Source organism: Vipera ursinii, assembly GCF_947247035.1.
Source record: "Vipera ursinii genome assembly, chromosome: 3".
NCBI classification, from domain to species: Eukaryota; Metazoa; Chordata; class Lepidosauria; order Squamata; family Viperidae; genus Vipera; species Vipera ursinii.
Genome location: NC_139516.1, coordinates 144,700,879 through 144,714,779, shown reverse-complemented (window position 1 = coordinate 144,714,779; position 13,901 = coordinate 144,700,879). Strand labels below are relative to the sequence as shown.

Sequence of the window (13,901 nt, the reverse complement as noted above, 5' to 3'; positions counted from 1 at the left end):
GAAATATTGGACGTTACAAAGGGAAGATGCCATTCTCATCACTTTTTCAAGAAATACCATCAGTAAAACAGTAACTATGCAATAAAAATCTTGGGTAGAAGTAACCAAAGCAGCAAAGAGAAAACATTATGATGCTCCTATTCAAATTCTTTGGCATGCAAAGTTCATTTGAAGTGATCCCAAAATGACATCCATAAAGCTGTCAGGCTTCCTCCAAAGGATAATCGTTCGCATCATATTTCAAGCACCAAATTAATTGTTTCTGACATTTAACTTATAACCTAAGGAATTTTCTAGTTAAAACTTGACTATGATAACAGTAGATTAGAACTGGGTGCTTTTTGACAGAATAGATTTTTCAACTTCTTTTCACTGACAGTTCTTGACAAGGACTTTGTATATGTGTGTCTGTGTCTCAAGCACACTTATAGATTACATACCTCTCAGCAAAGTACAGCTACACCATCAGCCTCCTCATCCATGCCTCCTTGACTTTGAACAGTTTCATACCTTATTTGGAAGGCAAATAAGCTGGATCAAGCATGAAGCGCCACCTACCGGAATAACCCAGAAAATGGGCTCTGGAAAACAGCTGAATGAGAAATAAATGAACGACAACCACTAATATTTTACAATGAATTTACTATGATGAATTCACAGATTCAGGAAATTGAGGAAGACAGGGGTTGTATACACCAAATTAAGGACAAAACCTCAGTGTTCTGCTTTGGATTCTTTACAGGCACCAATTTTGTTTCAGCTTAAGACTAAATCCTTTTTATCTCTTCACAATTTTCCTTATTTCCTTATTTGCGTCTTTTTTTCCCCATTCCCTTACAATTTTATGGAAATGTCTCCTTCAAACCCCTACTCAGGTCCAATAATGATGGACTCTCCCACTGTAATGTGAAAAATGTTGGTCAAAGCCTTGTTGAGTCCCGAAAACCAATCATAGTGGTTCTTGAGAGTCTCAACTTCTTTAAAATAAGCAATTTTTCAGAAACCATGATCGTCCTGGGAAATGTTCCTTCATTTATGCTATATAATCTGGTGAAAACTATTTCAAATTAAACAGACCATTGGAGAGAAGCATACACAGGAAGGTGCAGTGCTTGTGATATGATGGCATAATGCTGCTGTCACTATGCTGATATGCTGATTAAAGCCTTTGATCCTTTGGAAATAAATGTGCAGCTGTGCATAACCCAAAGCTTCTGAGCATGTTGTAATCCCCTGAAGATTTTGGAAATACAATACGGCAGCAAGACAGTTAAGGGAGGAAACAGTCCTGTTACAGCAAAAAAATTCTTGAAGTGTAAGTTGTGCAGAATTAATTTTCTAGGTACTTTGAAGATTTTGTTACATTGCCCTATTAGTGCTTGACTTGCAACCACAACTGAGCCCAAAATTTGTTGTTAAATGAGACATTTGTTAAATGAATTTTGCCCCATTTTATGACTTTTCTTGCTTCAGTTATTAAGTGAATCACTGCAGTTGATAAATTAGTAACTGTTGTTAAGTGAATCTGCCTTCCCCATTGACTTTGCATGTCAGGTCGCAAAAGGTGATCACATGATCTTGGGACACAGCAATGGTCATGAATACGAGCCAGTTGCCAAGCGTTTGAATTTTGATCACATGATCATAGGGATACTGGAAAGGTTATAAGTGTGAAAAACGGTCATAAATCACTTTTTTCAGTGCCATTGTAACTTTGAATGGTCACTAAACGAACTGTTGTAAGTCAAGGACTACCTGTAAAGGTTTCCAGAAAACCAAGTAGTTCTGGTTTCCTGAACTTGCCAGCCACATAGCACTCGATGCTGAGTTATAATCATCAGCATCAATAATAAAATAAAGATACCATTTATCAGTTGGACTGTTGATTTGATCACCGAGCTTGGCAATTTGGCTGCAAACTTTCATCTCCATTCGGGGGGGGGGCATCTTCAGAGTTTGCAGCCAAATCGCCAAGCTCGGCGATCAAACTAACAGCCCAACTACCAACCCAAGCTACTAATATTCAAACACATCTCAACCATTTATCAGTTTTTGAGTAACACAAGGCTGGCTTGTGAGAAAGGATGCTGGGAATGGATCTTAGAAAAAGGATGCTGGGAATGGTTTAGTAAGGCCCAACACCACATTCACCACACACCAATCTCTTTTTGGTGGAATAAAGAAGATCAGCCAGTGATGCATGACTTTTTGAATGGAAGCATGTTATGAAGATGGTAGAGGACAGGAAGGCCTGGAGGAACGTTGTCCATAGGGTCGCGATGGGTCGGACACGACTTCGCAGCTAACAACATGTTATGAACAGGTTTGTATTTTATAGTATAGCCCAGAGGTCCCCAACCTTTTGGGCACCAGGGACCATTACGTGGAGAGGTTTGTCCATGGACTGAAGGGGGGCTTTGTGCGCTGCCTGCATCCCGCAGATGGGGCTGTTTCTGCAGCCCAGTTGCTGGCATGCTGTGGCCCGGTACTGGTCCACGGACCGGGGGTTGGGGACCGCTGGTATAACCCAGTGGAAACAGAATTCCACAACAAAGCCCTGTTTATAATATGCCAACTGCTTGGGGTAGAAATATTATACTGTGGAGAGATTGAAATGCTTATATATATAAGGAAATTTTATCTGGATAAAAGCATGTCTTAAGTTTATCATCTTTTTCAGTCAGATCTCTTATTTAACAGGGAGAAACAGCATACATGCTGCACATTTCAAGACGGATGGGCAAACTTCTCCTTTCCATTCATTAAACTATGGTAGTATGGTAGAATTGGAAAAGCCGCAAATGAGTGTCAAGTAAATTGGCCAGGTTTTTTGTACTTTGGTGAATTTCAAGGGACATTTGATACAGAAAGTAATGGTAACCTTGGGAAACAGGAGGGAGAGCCCCAGAACAGGTAGTCAGCATGTAAAAGTCTCAGCCTACAGAAGAGGGCAGAGCATGAAAGTTTCCCAGAGAGTAAAAGAAAGGTGAAAAATACTTTCATTCCTGCAAGATTCCGCTGAAAGGCAAAAATAGTACTCCTGGTGGTGCTTCTCGTAGGACTAACCAGAGATTCCCTGCCCTAATTCCTTTTTGCAGCAGCTCCGAGGCAGTGTGATCGAGAATTCATCATTAAGCAACCTAGTCAACGTCTTTACGAAGAAATAATTTTTACAAGATTAATCATGCTAATTTCAACTCTGATGGTTTCCCCACCCCCCGCCGCGCTCCCCAGCCAGGCGGGCCAGCCTAGCTCACTGGCGTACTCCTCGGCTCCGTCCCTAGTTGGAGAAAGCTAACGGTTGCGCATCTGTGCATTTTTCCCACGAGAGGAAACGCAGGTCAGACAGCCCTTAACGTCCGCACGCGTTTCAAAAGGAACAAGCATCAACAAACAAACAAACTTGGGAGGCCGGTGTGTGGTGTAGTTGGTTCACATAGTGTGGTGCAGGGGTCTTCAAACTTGGCCGTTTAATGACTTGTGGACTTCAACTCCCAGAATTCCTCAGCCAGGCACGCTGGCTGAGGAACTCTGGGAGTTGAAGTCCACAAGTCATAAAAGGGCCAAGTTTGAAGACCCGTGGTGTGGTGGGATGGAGGGTTTGTTGTCACTGTTGGGAGGGGGGGAAGAGCACGGGGGGGGGAGAGAGAGCAGGGGGGGGAGGCTCAACTAATCTCAATGTACACATGTTGTACTTTGACAATAAAGGTTTATTATTATTATTATTTATTATAAACAAGCGCTCGTTTCCCAAGACCCGCACGCGCCAAAGCCAACGTGCTGGTGGTGGTGGTGGAGGAGGAGGCGGGGGGGGGGAAGAGGGGAAAAACGCCTCCGATTGGCAATCTCAACTCGTCCCGCCCCTTCTTCTAAACCAGTCCCGCCTACCGACGGCGAGAAGGAAGGAGAAAGATTCGGGAGGGCGGGGCTCGAGGTGGCTCGTCATTCCTCCAATCACCGCGGGATTTGCCGGTGAGTTTTTTTAAAAAAAAACAAACGGTTCGCCGAGCCTCTTTTCCTCGCCGCCGAAGATGGCGGGTGCGGTAGGCCCGGGGCTGGGCGTGGAGGAGCTGAGCTTGCTGGAGAAATCGCTGGGCTTGAAGAAAGGCAACGAGTACAGCAGTCACGGCGAGCGGAAGGTGAAGGCGCCGGGGAAGCGCGGGAGGCGGGGGACCCGGAGCCGGCAAAGGGTGGCTCGCCCCCACCCCGGACCCTCGTTGCCGACGGATACGAGGGAATGTTAGTCGGAGTCTTAGGAGCGCCGAGGGGGTGAACGGGAGTGGGCATCGGTAATCTCTTCGCCAAGCAGCCGCGGTGTGACGCCCAGTAATTCACTCATAAATCTTCCGAGCCTTTTCGCACGACGCAATGCGAAGCGTGGCGCCTGCACCTTTCGCTGCCTGCTCCAACGGATCCACATGGGAACGTTTTTTAAGTTCCACCAGAGGCTTTTTTGTCAACGAATCGGGGTTTTTTTTTTGCCGTGATAGAAAGCTGCTCCTTTTTTTTTCTCCTTTCCTTTCCATTAAAAGTGCATTTATGTTTTTATTTTTTTAAAATTGCATTTATATCCCGCCCTTCTCCGAAGACTCAGGGCGGCTTACGAGCTTAGCAGTAGCCTTCATTCTATGTATATGCCTGCTTATTAGGGCTTTCACACACACACCCCAAGCGGCATTATTACAAAGTCAGCTTAATTGCCCCCAACAGTCTGGGTCCTCATTTTACCAACCTCGGAAGGATGGAAGGCTGAGTCAACCTTGAGCCTGGTGGGACTCGAACCTGCACTAATTGCAGGCAGCTGGTGTTACTTTTTACGGTAACTTAACAAGCGCTAGCATTTAAAGAGGTTTCGATGACTACATCTGCCTCCCCTGTTGGGCCTGCAGCATTGCATGCTGCCGATTGAGAACCAGTCGGATGTTAAAACATTGCAGCAAGGGATGCAGTGCCTTTGATTTGTGAAAGGTGCCGCACCGAATGCATTGGAAGATACCTTTCAAGCAGCCTTGACCCTTCCCAAGGCTCCGCCTACTTTGAGAGCTATCCCTGATAGCCATGCCAACCCCTTGCAGAAGTACTGCCTTTCGGATGCTTTCTGTGGCCCTAAGATTTTGTTAGCATCTAGGAAAAATTACGTCTTTTCTCTCGGGTGTGCTGGTTGATGTTTTTCTAGTGGAACATTTGAAATGTGCAGATAGTGTGAGAATGGTTATCAATGGGACAACCTGCTAAAGAAATGAACACAAAAAGCAACAGGTTGCCTGTCAACAAAAGTGCGTATAGTCAAGGCTATGGTCTTCCCAGTTGCAATGTGTGGCTGTGAAAGCTGGACCATAAGAAAGGCTGAGCGCCAAAGAATTGAAGCCTTTGAACTATGGTGTTGGAGAAGACTCCTGTGGGTCCCTTGGATTGCAGGGCGATCAAATCGGTCAGTCCTAGAGGAGATCAACCCTGACTGCTCTTTAGAAGGCCAGATCCTGAAGCTAAAACTCAAATACTTTGGCCACCTAATGAGAAGGAAGGACTCACTGGAGAAGAGCCTAATGCTGGGAAAGATTGAGGGCAATAGAAGAAGGGGACGACAGAGAATGAGGTGGCTGGATGGAGTCACTGAAGCAGTAGGCGTGAGCTTAAATGGACTCCAGAAGATGGTAGAGGACAGGAAGGCCTGGAGGAACGTTGTCCATAGGGTCGCAATGGGTTGGACATGACTTCGCAGCTAACAACGACAACCTAAAAAAAAATAACTCAGTTCAGCAGCAGGGAAGAAAAAGAACACTCTTCCTGAGAAAGGTGGCCACCTGCTCAAATTCTTATGTTGTGTGCAGAGGAGAGGATGCCATCCCTCTTCTACCTGATTACTCATTTACCTTTGTGTAATTTCTGGAAAGCAGGGCTAGTACTGAAATACAGAACCTAAATAGAGAACCTCAACTTGTGACAACAGACAAGATATACTGCTTAAGGTGCTGGACTTTGAGCAGAAAGATTCGGGTTCTAGTCCTTCCATAGGCATAAAAGGCAGGTGGGCAACCTGGGACAGTCACTTCCTCCTAGCTCCAGTCAGTGCCAAGCTTTGTAACAAAGTGACCAAAACAAAAACCCTCTTTGTCACAGCATGCATTTGATGTGTAAGAACTAGGTGACCACAGTGCAGAATAAGCAGAATCTGCAATTAAGTGGGACAACTGCTAAGAACAACTCTAAAAGCATGAGGTGGTATTGCTAAATGGATGCCTGTACAGTAAATAGAACCTATTCTTGTTGAAACCTATCAAAGAATTGTGATTTACTTGGTAGGAATCAAAGTTAAAATTCCTTAGTGGGGCAACTTGGATTTTAATATATTGAGAAGCAAGGCTGCCATCCGTGACTAATTTGAATTCTGTCATTTTTTAAAAAATAGTATTAGATTTTTAAAAATATTAATAAAATTTGCTAAATTGTATTATGGTAGAACTTTAATCTAGTTTCATTAAATCATTTTGAATTCTTTCTAGACTCCCGTACTTCAGGAAAACAATGGCCCTAGTCTGACAGGCCTCACCAGTATAGCTATCTATTTAGTCAAACAAGCAAAGAAGGAACAGCTGCTTGGGAACACAGCTGAAGAAAAAGCAGTAGTACAGCAGTGGTTGGAATACAGAGTGGCACACATAGATAAACAGTCCACTAAAGAAGAAATCAGGACAAATCTGAAGGTAAGGATTATTAACACAGTTACTTGTCCCAGTTCCTACCAACCTACAGTTCACAAACATGCAAATGTGAGTAGATAAATAGGTACCACTTCAGTGGGCAGGTAACAGCATTCTGTGCACATCAGTGTATAGTCACGTTGGCCACATGACCACAGAACTGTGTTCGAATAATGCCGGCTCCATAGAGTTGGACACAACTGGACGGGGAAAACCTTTACTTTTATTATTGCACTGTTTTTAGCAATCATTACTGACTCAGCAATACAATTTTCGCTTTTTCCCCTGATTTGCATGGAATTTATTTTTCACCGCTATTAGGATTTATAAGAAGTAAACAGATTTTGGGTCTGATTAAACAAATCAGTTACTCTGTTTATAATGGCTTGCGTTGCTTAGAAAAATATCTGCTTTCTATTTTAGGAGGGGAAACTTTGTTTTTAAGATCTGTTTTACCTTAAACCTGTGCAGGGGCGTGGACAGTTTGGGCCGCAAGGGTGGTCCATGTAATATCACTGCTTCACTAGCTGCATTGGCTGACAGTTTGCATCTGAGTACAATTCAAGGTGTTGGTAATCACCTTTAAAGCCCTTCATGGCAAGGGTTCAGGTTATTTACAATACTAATGGGATTCGCCCTCTCCACCTGTGCCGACAGGATGCTGTGGCCCCATTGGTCAGGGAATTCTGGATGGTGGGGTCCAAGAGAAGGGCCTTCTCTGCCATTGCGCCTGCCCTCTGGAACATCTTGCCTCCCCAGAGTGAGGTCCAGTCCAACTGTCCTGACTTTGTGGTTCTAATCTGATTCTGCCAGCTGGCTTGGGGGCTTCGTGTTGGAAGTGGTTGATAAATTAATATCAGATCCTACCTTACCCGCCCCCCTGCCCACTCATCCTAGTCCCTCCCCATCTTTTAACTGTTGTCTTTTATATTATTGTAGTATTTTATTTATATAGTTTTATCATTTTATATTGTAAGCAACCCAAAGTTACCCTATGGTAGGATGGGTGGCCAGTGAATGAATAAATAAAATCTACTGTCACAAATGAAGGTGAATCTACGCGTCTCAGGATATTGTGGCAGGATCCAATCGGGGCCAGTCACCAGGACCAGAGGTTTAGTCTTCTGAGCTTTTGGACTCATGCTGGAGCCCATCTTTAGGGAACTCCTCTCTAGCAGTGTGTATGGTTTGGGCTATTCTGTGTGATATTTATATGGTGCCTGTTGTGTTGTTTCCTTGGGCTTGGCAGCACAAAAATAGGCATATTTCCTCCAATTGCTTCCTGCACAGCATTGAAGTCTTGTTATTGCATAGCCTACAAAATGCCCATTTCTGCCTCTCAACTACTCGTCACTTTCTCCTGTGTAAACTTTGGTACCCTCACACCTTGAATAAATAGGCTTGGAAGACACATACTGAACTCCTCTGGTGGGTTGCCTGCAAGCATTTTGATTTGACAGGAAAGAAGTCTATAAATTGATAATGTGTTTGATTTCTTCTGCTTCTTCTAGGACCTGAATTCATACCTTGAAGATAAAGTTTACATCACTGGAAACAATTTTACTTTAGCTGATATTTTATTATACTATGGACTGCACCACATCGTAGTGAGTACAAACTTATTACAATTGAAAAATATATAACTTTAAAATCTCTCTTCCACGTGCATGGTATTTTAATTTGAAAAGTGTTAATACAGGTGGTCCTAGCTTAACTAAAATAATTGGGATCAGCAGCTCCATTCTTAAGTGACAGAGTTGTAAAGTGTAATGTCATGTGATCACTATTTGCAACCTTCCAGCTTACCAATTGACTGCTTGTCAGAAGCCAGCAGTGAAGGTTGCAGATGGTGATCATGTGGTCTCGGGACACTGCAACTGTTATAAGTGTGAGCTGTCAAACACCCAAATTGCAATTGTGTGATGCAATGGTTGCAACTGTAAGCAACAATCGTCGTAACTCCAAACAATTGCTGAATAGGTGGTAATTCAGTGAGGATTACTTGTAAATAATTTGTAATACCTAATACAGTGTAGGCAAATTGTCACATTCCTGACTAATTTTTCGTAATCGGAATGAATTTTTATCTTTCAAACATTTAGCTTAGGCCAGAAAAAAAGCATAGAAACAAGGAATTGGAAAAAAGCAAATGTTATCTATTTGGTAAAGGTTTTATTAAGCTTTGAAAATGCTGCTGCTTTTATAGTCTGCAGTGATCATATCAAAATGTGCACAAAACATGGCATAGATCAATGAGCAAAAAGGAGCAAGAGCAAGCAAAGCAGTGAATCCTGATTTTTATGAATATTGTATGGGAAAAGAAATGGATCATGTGATAAAATGACATTTTCTATTTAGGAAGAAATATTTTTATACTTGAGAAGTCATTTATCAGATTAAATTGTCTACAAACCGCTTTTTCTTCCATTCTTTAGGCTGACCTTACAGTGCAGGAAAAGGAGAAATATCTTAACGTATCTCGTTGGTTCAATCATATTCAGCACTATCCGGGTATCCGGCAGCATCTGTCTAGCATAGTTTTTATGAAAAACAGGCTCTACAATACACATTAAACACTAAGTTAGGAATTCCAGACAAATGAAAATAATTTTTCAAACCTTTAATGTGCAAGCATGGATTTTTGTCATTTCCATATGTGAAGCTGAACAGTTGGTGCCTAAAGTAATAAAGTTGCATCGAGTAGCTATTTAGAAATATAGACATAAAACAATAGTTTGGTCTATTTCAACCAAACAAAATGTGAGTCAAATGTCTTCAATTAGAACATTGTATCATACAGATCCATAGCTTAACTTATATGGTATGAGAGACAAAGTCCTTAACTGCCATGGTGTTACCTATGCTCACTGCCTCAATTGTATCGTGGATAGTATGCTGTTGTATTTTTTTTTTTATGGATGATCACATTAGTTTTGTAAATGTTATTATGAAAAATTTATTGTGCCGTGTATTTTGAAAGAACAGTGAAATATATCAGAAGCAAATACTATTTAGTGTACAAATTATGTTAAATCTCATACTTAGATTATATCTTACTTCCGCTGTAGAAAATTCAAATTGTTGCAAAATTGCAAAAAAAACCTCCAGAAGAATATTTATTGAAAAGATGAAAAATGTTTTATTTTAAAAAGTAAAATTCTCAGCCTCTCAAATGACCAAATGTGCTGTCTTTTTTAAACTGTTCTGAGTTCTTCTATTCTTTTTAAAAATTTCCTCTTTTTTTCTTTTACTTTATGCCTGCTAACATTTGCAGATATATAAATGAGAGACATCGGCAATTTAGGAATATTCCTGTATTTAATTAATTAATTAATTAATTAATTGATGGGATTTATATCCCGCCCTATCTCCCGAAGGACTCAGGGCGGCTAACAACAAAACATATAATAAGTACAGAAATCAAGATAAAAATGAAATTGAGAACATCAGTGCAATAAATTAAAATTAGAGAATTTTAAAAATGAATTAAAAATACTAAATATAAATTAATTAAAATGCCTGTCAGTCTAGGTCAGCCTGGCGGAACAGGTGTGTTTTGAGGCCGCGGCGAAAGGATTGGAGGTTTTGGGCCATCCGAAGCTCAGGGGGGAGCTGATTCCATAGGGTTGGCGCTCCCACAGAGAAGGCCCTCCCCCTGGGGGTCGCCAGCCGACATTGCCTAGCTGACGGTACCCTGAGGAGGCCTTCTCTGTGTGAGCGTACTGGACGATGGGAGTTTGTTCCCGGCAGCAGATGGTCTTGCAAGTATCCCGGACCTAAGCCATGTAGGGCTTTAAAGGTAAGTACCAGCACCTTAAATCTCACCCGGAGGGCAACTGGTAGCCAATGCAGCTCACGCAGGAGGGGTGTAATATGGGAGTATCGGGGAGCTCCCATCACAACCCGTGCAGCTGCATTCTGCACCAGCTGAAGCCTCCGGGTGGTCTTCAAGGGCAGCCCCATGTAGAGAGCATTACAGTAATCAATACGGGAGGTAACGAGTGCGTGGGTGACTGTACGTAGGGCATCTCGGTCCAAAAAGGGGCGCAATTGGTATATAAGATGAATCTGTGCAAATGCCCCCCTAGCCACGGCTCCAATTTGATCTTCAAAACTGAGTCGTGAATCTAGGAGGACGCCCAGATTGCGTGCTCTATCAATGGGAGGTAACATCTCTCCTCCTATAGTCAGAGATGGAACCTCTTGGACTAAACGAGATGACGGTATGTACAGCCACTCAGTCTTGGCCGGGTTGAGTCGAAGCCTGTTTTCTCCCATCCAAATCTGTACCGCTTCCAGACAACGGGACATCACATCGAGGGCATCACTGGGTTGGTTCGGGGTGGAGATGAATAGCTGGGTATCATCAGCATATTGATGATATTTCACCCCGAAGCTACGGATGATCTCTCCCAGCGGCTTCATATAGATGTTGAACAGGAGGGGCGAGAGCACCGAACCCTGAGGCACTCCACAATTAAGAGGCCTAGGGCTTGACCTCTGCCCTCCTGCCAACACCGTCTGCGAATGGTCCGAGAGGTAGGAGAACCACCGCAGAACGGTGCCTCCCACTCCCAGCCCCTCAAGACGACGCAGTAAGATACCATGGTCGATTGTATCAAAAGCCGCTGATAGATCTAATAGGACCAGGACAGAGGAATAACCTCTATCTCGGGCCCGCCAGAGATCATTCACCAGCGCGACCAATGCCGTCTCCGTGCTGTGCCCTGGTCTGAAACCCGATTGGTACGGATCTAGATATTCAGCTTCCTCCAGGTTCAAAGGGAGCTGTCGTGCCACCACGCTCTCAACGACCTTCGCAAGGAAGCGAAGGTTGGAGACAGGACGGAAGTTGTTTAAAACAGCTGGGTCCAGTGCCGGTTTCTTGAGGAGGGGCCTTACCACCGCCTCTTTCAAGGCAGCAGGGAAGTACCCTTCACTCAGTGAGGCATTGATAACTGCTAGGAGCCAGCCTCGTGTAACCTCCCGAGATGCATAGACTAGCCAGGAGGGACACGGGTCCAACAAACATGTGGCGGCACTTAGTTTCCCCATGATCTTGTCCACTTCATCCGGAGTCACAGGATCGAACTCTTCCCAAATGTACTCGGCCAACTTCATTGTTTTCCTCTCGTAAAATAAATTGCATTTATTTCCATATGCATTTCATTAATTTATGTATCAACTATCCCTTGTATGGACTTTCTGGATATCTTCTGTTCAGAGCTCAATTGAGCTTCCTAAGGGGGTCTAACTTACAAACCTTTCTAAAGTTGTACTTTTAATTCTTGAGGAGATATCAATTTTATTATTTCACATGAATAAAATTGCTGCTCCAGCAATTTTTTTTTAAAAAGCTATCACTAAGGTCCTGCTTTAAATAATTTTAGCTATTGCCAAATGATAAAATTCACTCCTAAATTTCAACTCTAATTTAGTTATTCTTTATACTTTTTTATTTACAATATTCCATCTTTATAGTTATACTTTTATTAAATTTCTACAAGAATAAAATGTATTAAAAACTTGAAAAATAGGGAGAGGCAAAGTATAAGGGATACATGGAAAAGGAAGGAAAAAGAAAATAGTAATTTCCAAATGCTTTGATACAGTTAGATATAAAATACATTAGGTTTTTGATCTAAAATTCAGTAACATGCAGTATTTCTATCATCATAAACTATAATCAAATTCCAAAATTAATCTAGCATTTCTTCAGTCTCGAGTAAAAAGTCCAAAAGTGGTTTTCATTTACAAACAGACAAAATATTTTCTTTAGCCAAATAGTTTGGGTTCTCAGCCAATTCCATTAATTTCCCTATCCATTCCTCCATTGTGGAGATCTGTGCATCTTTCCCTCTGCGCTAATATTCCACCATTTGATCAGCATCTGAAGACAGCATCTGTTGTATCCCCACCACCAATTTATCCTTTTACTTTCGTGTGCTTGAGAACTGATAATACAAGTGGAAGAAACTGCAACAGACTGTTTTATATCTTCAGAATTGATATTTCTACCCGTTAGTTGAAAAAACCTCTCTGTAGTCTGTTACTACATTTACATTTTAATATTTTGGATATCTTGCTTTTGTGTTTCACTTTTAAGATACAATATCTCAGGTATAATTTATTCTTTTGACTGTAGTTTTTTCTTCACAATTATATAGACATTGTTATGAAAGTGAAACTATATTATCCAGGCACTGAAAATTAATATCCTGCATAACTGCTGCATTCAAATTCACTGAAAAATGTTGATGTTATTTTCGTAAGTATCTGCCTGTGGGAAATAATACTCTGTCAAATGGTGTGATTAGACTACACACAAAAAAGTACTCAAGAGTAGAATAAAACATATCTGCAAATAAACAGCCGATTGTCATTCCTGCTGATCTTAGCTTTCTTAGTGAGCCTTCCTGACTGTTATCAGGACAAAAAGATGCTGCTGCAAAAAGATGCATCACACTGCTTAAATTTGTTTTCCTGGCTTCATCTTTATTTTTAATATAGTTATAGTTAGTTATAGTTTATTTGATTTATATACCGCCCTTCTCCTTGGTAGGGACTCAGGGCGGTTCACAGGGCATATATAAAAAGAAAGACAATACAAAAATTAAAAAAGGATTAAACCCATGCCCAATTAAAAACAGTAATACAAATTTAAAAAACAATTAAAAACCTATAATCCCCCATCAGGCCAGACCAGCTAATTCGAACAGGTGGGTCTTCAGGCCCCGACGGAAAGTTCAGAGGTCTGGTGCCATCCGGAGCTCCACCGGCAGTTGATTCCATAATGCCGGAGCACCCACAGAGAAGGCCCTCCCCCTGGGGGCCACCAGTCGACATTCCCTGACTGGCGGCACCCTGAGGAGGCCCTCTCTGTGGGAACGCACAGGGCGGAGGGGAGTCGATGCCGGCAGCAGGTGGTCCCTGAGGTATCCCGGACCCATGCCATGTAGGGCCTTAAAGATCGTAACCAACACCTTGAACCTCATATATGCATAACCATATATCAGTTTGAATATAATCTGGTCCATAGACTAGACTCTTACCTGAGAGAGGCCATACAGCAAGGAAACATTTTTGCAGTATAAGTGCATACATCTTGCATTACTGGTGCCAACATATGTATGAAAAGAATTACATCTGTGCTGTTTTCATTTTTTTATGTATAAATATGTTAAGTCTTTCACAGAGATA

General features: G+C 42.2%; 1 protein-coding gene across 1 annotated transcript; it reads left to right on the top strand.

The window, feature by feature from the left end:
* Positions 1 to 3,990: 3,990 nt before the first annotated feature.
* Positions 3,991 to 9,871, top strand: EEF1E1 (eukaryotic translation elongation factor 1 epsilon 1). Its single transcript, XM_083358984.1, has 4 exons — positions 3,991 to 4,139; positions 6,504 to 6,704; positions 8,213 to 8,308; positions 9,137 to 9,871. The coding sequence occupies exons 1-4, from the start codon at positions 4,032 to 4,034 to the stop codon at positions 9,272 to 9,274; spliced, it is 543 nt and encodes a 180-aa protein (XP_083215110.1). The 5' UTR covers positions 3,991 to 4,031; the 3' UTR covers positions 9,275 to 9,871.
* Positions 9,872 to 13,901: the final 4,030 nt, after the last annotated feature.